General features: G+C 32.2%; 1 protein-coding gene across 2 annotated transcripts in view; it reads left to right on the forward strand.

Moving 5' to 3' along the window:
• Window positions 1–4,761: 4,761 nt before the first annotated feature.
• LOC126760141 (uncharacterized) overlaps window positions 4,762–12,383 on the forward strand; it is a 102,766-nt gene continuing 95,144 nt past the window's right edge. The window contains exons 1-2 of one of the 2 annotated variants that reach the window (XM_050475580.1): window positions 4,762–5,153; window positions 6,567–6,818. In XM_050475580.1, coding sequence (XP_050331537.1) covers window positions 6,737–6,818 — 82 coding nt within the window. In that variant the 5' untranslated portion in view covers window positions 4,762–5,153; window positions 6,567–6,736. The remainder of the gene's footprint in view (window positions 5,154–6,566; window positions 6,819–12,383) is intronic. The other variant, XM_050475579.1, reaches the window with a different exon arrangement.

Below are 12,383 nucleotides of genomic sequence, written 5' to 3' on the forward strand. Positions count from 1 at the left end.
AGAAAAACTGGAAAAATTAAAAATATGCCACACTTTTTTGCAAAAAGAATTTGCGTTAAGCAAAAAATCAGACTAAAACTGTATACAAGTTTAAAATTCTATTAAGCTCATGCACATACACAGTGTTTCCACGTATACTTTTATACTATATATGCATTTTTTATATCCCTAACTGAGCTTTTGCATTTTTTGGTCTCTTGAGCGCAGATTTATGTAATTATTGTTTGGGCGCTTGAAGTTTCCAAATCATAATAAAATACCTGAGATTTGAAGTTAATAGTGATATCAAAGTTATATATGCTTGGAAATATGCTTTTGACAGTTTGAAGTCTTTTTAGCAAATTACGAGAATTTCAAAACTTAATATAAAAACAAGAAAAAACGTTAACTTCGGCTGCACCGAAGCTAATGTACCCTTCACAGTTGCATTTCTTTTATTAACCAGTTCAGTTTGTATGGAAGCTATATGCTATAGTAATCTGATCTGAACAGTTTTTGGGAGATTATATTGCTACCGTAAGCAGTAAACCATGCCAAATTTTGTGAAAATACCACATCAAATGTGCCAACTTTTCCAAAGATACATTGTCAAATGTGAAAGCTTTCCATACAAGAACTTGATTCCGATCGTTCAGTTTGTATGGTAGCTATATGTTATAGTGGTCCGATATCGGCAGTTCCGACAAATGAGCAGCTTCTTGAAGAGAAAATGACGTTTGCAAAATTTCAAAACGATATCTTAAAAACTGAGGGACTAGTTCGTATATATGTATACAGACAGACGAACATGTCTAAATCGACTCAGCTCAACATACTGATCATTTATGTATATATTTTATAGGGTCTCCGAATCTTCCTTCTGGGTGTTACAAACTTCGTGACAAACTTAATATACCCTATTCAGGGTATAATAACATTTCATTTACTATTACAAAATACTATGTCACAGAAATATTTTCATCAATACAAAAAAATTTAAAATTTTCGTTTCGAAATCTAAATCTTAGGAAATTATGGATGTAAAGATAAGCTTTCGAAGTTCACAAAACAGTTTGGTTAGTCAATATTAATAAAACATTCGAGTCAAATTTCAGTGTGGCAACAATTTTAAAACTGCAATTGTCAGTTATTCATGTTTAATGAAAATTTACGCCTCAAATCGGAAAAAAATAACTGGTCACAGTTTTAAGCTCCATTGTGCCTACACGTTTACCTAGCAATTTTTTCTTGAATCTGGTAGGAATTGAATATGCTTTCTTACATTACATAGGAAATTGATGTTTGATCAATTCAAATTGTTTCCTGAGAAATTTATATACATATACTGTTTTTGTTGATAAAATTTTATTTGAACTGTCATTATTTGCTACATCATTATAGCAGACATTTTTACTCTCTCCAGAAAAGCCAGAAAAGTATATTAGCACGTTTAGCGAAACTATAACAATACCTACCTAAACTGCGTCTGACCTTATAGGTGTTCATGTAAACTTTTCATAGCTCCAGAAATTAAGTCGGTAAGACATTTTTGCTGCTATAATCTCGTTAGCGGTGTCTACGCCAATAAGGAAGAATAATATTCTTTGTTCGTTTACAAGCGACAAATTTTGCACGTGTTTCGTTGAAAGGATTTCCAAAAATTCTTTACCTTTTATTTTTCCAAAAAAAAAATCAGTTTACACCAGAGGAAAATTATCAAATCAGTTTCATTAAATGATGACATTTTTCATAAAAACCATTGACTCTATTGGGGAAAAAACTGGTACAGACATTTTCACAAGCATCTTTTAAGATAATGTTTTCATTTATTCGCCATAAACAGAAACAGATAATTAATTATCTAACGAAAGGTCTGGACTATAAGGTGATTGCATAAGAACCCACCCCGCCGTGTCACTATCGATATGGGTGGCCTAACGTTGGCACAAAATACGGGTTCAAATTAAGAGTTTGGGCGTAGGAGAGCAGCTCATACTAAAATATTACCAGTCAACTTCACCAGACCGATTGCAAAAGCTATCTGACCGTCAACCAGGGTCAACCGACTAAGGAGTTTTTCGAGTTTTTATTCGTCTAAGGCCAGGACTTACTTATACGACTTTACAAAAATTATTTATATGGAAACGACACTGAAACTGGACAAAAAAAAGTATCAGACATATTGACCGAATCGAAAAATGTTGACCACTTAGTTTATTTTTTTCGCACAGAAATAAAAATAAGTCATTTGGTGCCAAGTCGAAACTTTATGGTGGTTGACCAGTCAACTCGATGTTTTTAGTGCTCAAAAATGGAGTTGTTTTTGTCGATGTGTGAGAACTCGTATACTCGTGATGAACAGTCTTTCTGTCTCGAAGACATAGGCGTGTTTCGAAACTTCGCTATCGTATTTTTTAACATTTCTTTCGGCCAATCGACAGAAGCCTTTTTTTAACGTTAGACAAAATGTGTGGACTTCAACAAGAACATCATTTTTGTGCAATGAAATCTCCGTACAATATTGTATGTCAGTCCCATTAATGCTCATAGTTACCTCTATCTCACGATAGCTCACATGACGATGTTGTAATATAAGTTTGCGCACAACATCAAGAGTTTCCGGAGCAAAAGCTGATTTTGAACGACATTCACGAAATTTGTTCTGGAGTGATCTACAACCTCAATTGAATTCACCGCTTTTGCCATTTTATGATCGTAATAATCGTGATGTTCAAGTACCAATACGATAAAGCTACGCTCGAAGTATTGAAAATATTGATACCGTTGAGGTAAATTTTGCAGAAGATCGTAATTTGTCGATTCCACGAAGTTCTAAAGAATTTGGACTATTTCAAATCACAGCCTGGCGGATTTAGAGAAAGGATTTGGGCTTGCATCCATTGAACCACCGTAAGCGTCGTGAATTTGCTGATTTTGCCTTGGAACAGCTTGAAAACGATAATGGCTCAAAAAGATTATCTTCTCCCATGAGGCTCATCTTCATCTGAGTGGTAAATAAACAAAACTGTCAATCCTGGTGTGGAAAAAAAACCATAAATTATTCATTAACAACCATTACATTCACCTAAATTGACAGTGTAGTGTATGTTTTTGGTCTGGTGGAATCATCGGTCCGTACTTGTTTAGAAATGAAACTAATGACACCGTTATTGTCAATGAAGAGCAGTATTAATATTATTATCTATTTTTTATGGCCACAATTGGATGAAGTTGATCTTGACAACATCTGGTACCAACAAGACGGGGCTACGTGCTACACAGCACGTGCAACAACCGAATTATTGTAAGAAAAGCTTGAAGATTCGACTATTTCAAGAAATTGTGTCATTTAAGAAGTTGTGAGTTAATACCATTAAACTATTTCTTGTGGTGTTATCTGAAGATTTAGGTCTTTAGAAATAAACCAGACTCTCTTCAAGATTTAGAAGTCAATATTGAACATGCTTTTCATGACATACGACTTGATGTAGTGGAAAAAGTACCCGAAAATTGGGTTCATCGAAGTTCAGAGCTTGATTGTCTTGATTGTAGTTCACATTAATTGAAAAAACATTTGAATTATCTTACCAATTAGTGTGTTTTTTCTTCAAAAAAAATTATATCACTGTTTTTGGAAACCTCTGTATAAATGGCAATTTCATACCTTTCATGCACTACTTGGCTTATCTATCATAAAGGAAACGAATGTAATGAAATTTAAAATGTTGTCGTATACGAAATATTCTTTCCTTAGTGATATACTAAGTATTTGACCTTATAATATCATATGTATACATACATATGTATGTGTATATATATTAGGTACAAGTGTTAATAAGATCCGCTGTGCATAAAAATTTTTTATGTACAACATGTTGCGATAATATAAATACAGTTCTTGCAAATTTTTAACCAATATTTATCACATACAAAGACTTCTAAATTTCAATAGCTTAAAATTTAAAACCAACCATATTAATGCAATTACAAAAAGTGGATTCGCCGCTAAACTAGTCACAACGTCTACATATTCAACTAAACAACTCACAAATAGCAAGCGAACGGCGCTAAAGCGTCTCGGCGTTAACTGTGAAAACGATTTCAGCGTCATTTGCAAATTATTGGATTAAACCACTTAACACAATTTCCAGCAAACGTAATTAATATTGTTACTAAACTATTAAGCTGAAAGAGCTGAAACTAAAGAAAGCATTTGTGGCAAAGAAAAACTGAAAAATAAATTGTGAAAAAAAAAACAAAAACAAAATTACCAAAGAAGCAATAAAAATAAATTAAAACAGTCGAATTTGCGGTTGAATTGCAATCGGAATTGGCGCAGTGTGTAAAGAGAAAAAGTCGAGTGGCAAGAAAAAAAGCCAAATAAACAAAATGTGGCAAATAATGGATAAAAATAGACGAAGCCGCTGGCAAAAGAAAATGCACACGCTGCAAGCCAGCCTCAGCATAGAGCTTGAGAAACGCTTTAAGCAGGTGAAATAGTGCGCTGAGCGCAACGTTAAGCCACGAGTAATGAAATATAATGAGAGCAGCAAATGAAACGGAGAGAAAAAGCGTTGACAACATGTTTGCTGTTTCAAAGAGAGCGCGCGAGAGTGTGAGCACGCGCAGGTTAGGTTTGAACCAAGTTCGACGTTGTAAGCCAAGTTTACCGTAAGACCACAGCCAACACACGGCTGAGCGCCAAGCTCCACACGCGCCGCACGCTAAGCGCAACTACTACGAAGGTGTCCGACAGCTTTCAGTTGACTTTTACCACCTGAACGTGTCGGTTGGCTGCAACGCTTAAGCGCGACTTTGACCGCCGTTTACCGTTTGAACGTTTCCGTTTCGTTTTGTCGCTATTCCTGCTTTCCTGTGGACGTACACAGTAGTTTGGTGGCGTCTTATACGGTATGCTTTAACAGCTGTTGCAACAGCTCAGTCTTTCGAGAGACGCCAAAGCTTCGGCAATCGAACACAACAACAACAACGCGGTTGTAGCCAATTTGGTTTAACGAAAGTTACAAAAAGTTGGAGTTGACTTTAGTTGAGCGAGGCAAATGAACGGGTGCGCATGCGCAGACGCAATTGAAAAGTTTACCACAGAAAAATACATAAAAAAAAGAAACTAGCGTGTGAAAATTGAAACGAAAGCATTTTCGAGTTATAAAAGTGTAATAAATGTAGTTATAATATATTTAATGAAAAATTATTTTTTTAAATATATAAAAAAAAGATTTATTTACAAAAATATCAAAAATAAAGTCAAAAAATATCAAAAACAAATATTTGACAAAAAGTTACCGTTATTTCAAATGCTGAAAAACTAAAAAATTTTTAGTTTTGAAATCTCAAACAACTTTCGGACTGAAAAAAAATAATTTTCAAATATAAAAAAACAGTGTAAATATTAAAAAAAATCTAAATTACAAAAAAACTATTTAAAAAGATTATTATAACTTCCATTAACACTATACGCCTGAAGCCTTTGCAAAATTGGAACTTTTAAATAAAAAAAATAAGAATTATCAAAAAAATTCAAAAATTTTAAAAATTGTGAAAAAATTATTAACACTCTACGCCTGAAGGCTTTGCAAAACTGGAAAAATTTAAATTTTTAAAATTAGTTCAAAGTTTGAATCCAAAGAAAAATGTTCTAAAAAATTTCAAAACTGAAAAAAATTTAAAAAAAAAAAAAAATATTTTTTGCTATCACTATCTGCCCTTAGCCGTTGCAAAACTGGAATATTCTTAATTTTCAAAACACTTTCGAATCAAAAACACAAAAAAATTCAAAAAACATATTTTTTTTAATATTTAATCAAACAATAAACTAAATACGAGTTACAAAAACACACAACACAACGCCGCAACTGTAAAGAAAGTTGGCGCAAACACTTGAATGGGGCAGAAAGCGCAAAAGCAGCAACGCAAAATATGAAACATCAAAAATAACACTGAAATCGCTCGTCACAGATTGTTTCGTTGTTATTATTGTTGTTGTTGCTGGTGCTGCTGCAGCATTTGTTGGTGTTTTCAGTGTTAGCGCTTTTTTGCTGCTTTTGCTGCCGCCACATGTAACGGTGACATACTTACCACTACGGGTTTTGCAGCCGCCAACTTCACCTGTTCGCTGGCGAACGCGCACACCGCAGCAGACACAGAAAAATTACAACAAAAAATATTAAATTATAGAATTGCAGAACGAAGGTGTGTGCGAAAAAAGAACAGAAAAGATATTTGAAAGAAAAAAATAGCAACAACAACAGCAATAATAAAGAGTTCATTCAAGAAACAAGTTGGCGCAGAATTTGCGGTCGCGCGCCGCAACTGTGTGGTGCAAAGAACAAGAACAAGAACAAGAAATAAATAAAACAAAACGATCTACATATATGTGTGCATACTTTTATATAACAAACTTGTACACTGATTTTCATATATATTTCTTTATATGCGCGAAAAAAATTTTTCACGCGAAAATTTTAAAAACTTGCTTGTTCGTTCAGTGGACTTCTGTGGATTATAATATCATTTTTTTAATTTTTGTTTATATTTTATTTTTATTCAATTTTGTATTTTTTTTTTAGTATTTTTCAAGTCTTAAAAACGAACAAAAAACTTTTAGTGAAACTTTTGTAAAATATTTTTTCAAAGTTAAAAATTTTTGAAAATTAAAAAAAAATTGTTTTTTAATAAATATTAATTCAACGTTATCAGTGTTACGCAATTAAACTACAAAAACTACAACTAAGCTGCAATGCCACACATACGCACACAACTGATCCTTGTGATCATCAGTCTTTTGGGCTATCACGCACGCATCGATGCACAAAATACAGGTGAGTTTCCCTTTACAGAGTATGGAATAAAACATTTAGCCGAAGAATAAGTAATAGGAAAATTATTTTATTTTTTTATTTAAAAGGAGCGTAGTTACTATAGGATGAAAAATTGCCTTAAGTGAATAATATTTCTATTGAAATAACTTGTTTAATTTCTTTAAGTTTAGTTCCTTCCAAACTCTTTTAAAATATAAAGCTTTAAATTAAATAACCAAATAGTCTATTTTGACCAGATAACTATAAATAATTAGTATAGAGAAAAAACTAAACTGAAAAATATTTGTCTGACTATAAAAAATTGCCCACAGATTCTTATGCAACAGCATTTTTATACAAATTGCACAAATGAACGAATAAACCCAGTTCAATGCCTTGTATGCAATAAATTTACTACAAAAAGTTTATTATTCAAAAAAACACTGTTAAAAAAAATTTGGAATATGTTCCCCGCGAACTGTAAAAAATATTTCTATGTCGACTTTTAAATGAATAAATAAAAAAATATAAATAAAAAATAATTAAGAAAAATATCTAAAAAGGAAAAAAAAAATCGTAATTTAATAAAAAATTATTTAAAAACAATACAAATATAAAATAATGGGTTGTCAAAAAAGTCTTGCGGTATTTTTATTGAATTTTTTTTTTTATTGAAATTGAAATGTATTTTTGATGACTCATGCCCAGCTCTTGACCGATGCTACGGCTGCTACTATGCCGGTCTCCTTCGACCAATTCAGAGATTTTATCGCAATTTTCGACGACAGGCCTTCCGGAGCGTGGCCACCAACTTCGACCACCTCCACACCAGAACGAAAACGTTGAAACCATCGTTGTACGGTGGAAATGAAAACTGTATAGGGTCCATAAACTGCACAAATTTTATTGGCGGCTTGAGATGCATTTTTGCCTTTATCGTAGTAGTACTGTAAAATATGCCGTATTTTTTCTTTGTTTTGCTCCATGTTTGCGACGCTATAACTCACGAACGACTTAAAAGAAAAACAACAATCAATCAAACACGTGTTAGCGCGTGAAATGAGCTTTCCAAAAAGGTATAGCATGACCCGATGCGACGAATAAAACTAGAACTACGCGCTTTCAGCGCCAACTAGCGAAAATACGGCAAAACTTTTTTGACAACCAAATATATAGAAGCACATGTCTTTCTTAAATTTTTTCGATTCTACTTTAAACGGCTATCTGTATAAAAACAAACTTTTTGAAAGCCTCCAAATATTGTGACCCAAAGAGGGTTGCGGATTTTTTCCTTAAGAAAATTTGGATTGTCTAGCTCTGTGGCTGTGGCTCTTACTACTTCAAAAAAGGTAGAGCACGAAATACAATTTTACAAGCTTAAATATTATTTATGGAAAATATTTGCTTTTTTGAAACATATTCCAACAATGACAATAGCTCACTTTTTACCTGAAACCTTTAATTTCATATGTGGTAAGGGGAAAATATTTTTTTTATGGATCTCCAAATATAATAGAGACTAATAGATACTAAAGGAGTATATCATAATAATATTTACAAACACGGAAATGTATTTTTAATCCACAGCTCGAAACTGGCAGGAAAGTGAAATTTTACAAAAATGTATATTATTTTATAAAACTTAAATTCCCAAAAATCACAGTATGAAAAATCTTTTCTCTTTCAGTTTACAAATTTCAATGTTCAATGCACAAATTGTTGTGTGGTTTTACTTTTTACACTTTTTCATTTTTTTTACCTGCAAAATATTTACTATTTGCCAAAATCAGAACATCCGTATTTTGTTGTACATGTGAAATAGGACATACATACTGCTATGAGCAAAAAATAGTAAGACTTTTTTAATTTATTTTTCAAAATCAATGTCGTTCCCTCCAACTAGCCCCTCTTGGCACCAATTTACTTGCGCCAACGCTATTTCCAATTCTCGAAACAATTGTTTTTGTCCACAGTAGTATTGTGTTGTGTCGTCGTATCAAGTTGATCAGTTTTTTAACAGTATTTAATTTAATATAAGCGTCTCTAGTTCTACAGCTTATACAATTTTCTTTAAAGCAGCAACAATTGCATAATTGCCTATTTGGGATTGAGTTTTAATTTGATTAAGTTTTTTCCAAATTTTGAACATATGTAATATTTTGCTCATATTAAATATGTTTGTTTTGTTGGTTTTCATGACAATTTTCAGTTGTTAAACTGTGATTATATATGTATGCTATATTTCGCTATATAAAAACAAAAAGTTATGTTAATGTTTGTTATCACTTTTGCTTAAAAAAGTCATGTCAAGTTAGTGAGCAACCATGTATTGAAAATATTTATAAAACTTTAATATTTCAATTCGATATAATAAAAATTAAAATGAAAGTAAAAACTGAATAATTGTGATTACTAGAATCGTCACTGTAAATGGCGAAAGTTTTAAGTAAATAATTAATGAGATTATATATTAATTTATACCACTTTAATAAAGTGTGCTTTGTCATTACAAATTTCTAATTATAAATGTGAACAAAGTGATTTTTTGTAAAGCGCTTAAGATAATTGGTTAGGCATTAATAAATAATGCAAGTAGAAGAATTAATTGAACGCAAAATTAAATAAAAGTGCGAGTATAATAAAAGCACATTTATTAATTTTTATAATTTAAAACAAACTTTTGCACAGTGAAAAGATCAGTGAAATCTAAAATTCTAAATAAAGAAAATTAATTAATGAAATATTATGTACAATTAAATAAAAATGGCTTCTACACTCAAAGGCTCTAGATTTTCAGTTATTTTCAAGATTTCAAATTATATTCAAAATTAGGAAAAATTATAGTTTTTGATTAAAAAAACTTTCTTCTTAAAAATATAAAATATTGCAGTATGTGATGTCTAAATATTTGGACACTGTAAGTAAAATTGTTGAATAAACCCGAAACCAGCGTAAACATCAAAAAAAATTTAATTTACATTTTAATAAATAAAAATTTATCAACTCCTACTCACAAGTACCGGTTTGCAAAATTAAAAATAATATAAAAAGATCAAAAGAAAAATAAACTAGCGTGTGAAAATTGAAACGAAAGCATTTTCGAATTATACGCTGTTATAATACATTCAATCAAACTATATTTCTCTGAAGCAAATCAATGAATGAAAAAAATTAAAAAATTTGAATTTAAAAAATTATCAAAAAAATAACAACAAAAAATATTTGGAAAAAAGTAACCGTATCTTCGAATGCAGAAAAAATGAAAAAACAGTTTAATTTTAAAATCTCAATAAAAATTTGAAAACAAAAATGTTTTTAAAAAAATTACCACAACTTTCATTAATAATGTACGCCTGAAGCCTTTTTAAAACTGAAAAAATTAAAATTTTTGGAATTAATTCAACTTTTGAAAAAAAAAATTTTAATAATTCTAAAAAAATTAAAGTTCCAACGTCCCAAGAGTTGAAAAAAAATTATAATAATTCTAAAAAAATAAAAAAAAATTAAAGTTCCAACGTTCCAAAAGTTGGATTCAAAATGAAACATAAAATTTTAATTATATCATTATATCAACTGGAAAAAACTAATAATTAATTTTTAATCTCTAAAACGAAAAATTTTGGTCATACTTGTAAGTACCGGATAAAAGTCTGATGAAAATGCTGAAAAAAAGCTCATAAACAAAAATTCGAAAAATTGGAAAAAAATTCTGTTTTTGTACTTTAAATTATTTTTCGTCTTCTTACTTCGTGTTTCACAATTTTTGTTACACTACTTTGCAGCCATTCAGCGACTGTAACGTTAAAGGTTGTTTCTTGCTAATTTCGTTTTATTAAAACCGAAAATAATTGCAAATTTCACAACACGTAGGATTTTTGTGTTGTAGTCGAGGTATGTACCACCACCACCATTACTAAAATGACAAAAATAACTGTACGTGATGGTAAACCTTTGAATTCAAATTCATAATCACAACACCCCAAATACCTCAGAGACCTCTTGGCACATCAGTCGCGAATTCTTCCTTCAGATTTGCAGAGTAGTGTTATGTTTGAGAAAAGTTATTTTTAAATAAATATCAACACAGCTTAACAATGTTTGTCTTTCTTAAATTCAATTACTTTTAGTAACAGTGTTTCACTCTTCACTTTTCTCATATGTAAATACTTTCTCTTTCATCCATTTCAAATTTGAAAATTATTATTTATTTATGTAGTTTTCCTACTTTAGAAATAAAAATAAAATAAAAGAATATTTCAATTCCAATTTTTTTTTTTTGAAAAATCAATTCTTAATCGAAAATTTGTTAATTGGAAAAATTCAGTAGCCATCCTGAGGCCAAATTTTTTTTTTCGAACGCCAGCTTTTTTCAAATTTCAAAATTCTGCTTTAAAAGCCAAAGTGGTGCAAATTTGAGAACACAAAAAAATATAAAACGAAAACATTTCGCCGCTATTGCCACTTGTTGCACACAAAGCGACACCTGCAACACCACATAACAGCATAAACACTTGCCACACGTGACTCATATACTATACATACTACATACATACATGTATGTATATAATAATATGTATGTTATTGTTGTTGTTGCCCAAATGGCGCTGAAGCACATACTTTCAGTTCCGTGATTCTTAAACTGCCAGCCAGTGCAACAGTTAGCGGCACGATTGTTGCACACCCTAGACATTGCACGATGCACTCAAGCAGAGCAGCAACAACAGCATGCAACAGCAACAGCAACAACCACAACAAAGGTGCAGTCAATGTGGTGGAGTGCAGCGCTCTATGGTCGACTGTATCCGATTTCCACAGCAACACTTCCCGACCAGGCGGCCGACGACCATGAAGGTGCCGCATTTGAAATGAAAAACGCAAACGGCGATGAATGGGTGCCGTGGCAGACTGTTGTTTATGGCGTTGTTGTTGTTGGCGGGCTGTTGCACTCGCCTAACAAAGTGCAAATGTGCAGCAATATTGTTTATTATTATTGCACCTATGTGCATACATGTGTGTGTGTGTGGCTGCTGCAATTACACGCACATACACACGGGCACACATTGCTTGCGTTGGCCCCCAGCGCATCAAAGGGGCTGATAGCAATGCACTAATATCCACCAGCTCGGTGGCAATGTGCGCGCCTTGAACTTGAATTGCGCACAGCGTGCCAATAACAACAACAACATAGCGTGGTGTTGTGCTTTGTCATGCTGCAGCGCGGCAGCTGGCGCTCGGCAGTGGCACTCCTTCAGCTTTGCTGCCAAACACCGGTTGTCCATTGATATATTACAGCTAACTGGTGCGATGCTGCCATATCGAATTACTACTGTTCACAAGTTTACAATGCTTTACCGCTGTTTTTTTTTCAACGTTCATTTATTTTTAATTTTCTCATGATTTTAATTTTTCTATTTTTTACTTTTTCTTTGCCATTTGCACGTTAGTCGTGTCGTCGAAATTCAATCTAATGTTTGCATGAAAAAAGTTGAAATTAATTATCGCAGGAATTTATTGGTGGCAAATTCCACCAGCTGTCAGCAGCTCAAGTTTATGGCCAAAGTCAGTGCTGGGCGTGTTCGGAAATTA

This window comes from Bactrocera neohumeralis, chromosome 5 (assembly GCF_024586455.1).
Source record: "Bactrocera neohumeralis isolate Rockhampton chromosome 5, APGP_CSIRO_Bneo_wtdbg2-racon-allhic-juicebox.fasta_v2, whole genome shotgun sequence".
In the NCBI taxonomy this organism is placed as follows: Eukaryota; Metazoa; Arthropoda; class Insecta; order Diptera; family Tephritidae; genus Bactrocera; species Bactrocera neohumeralis.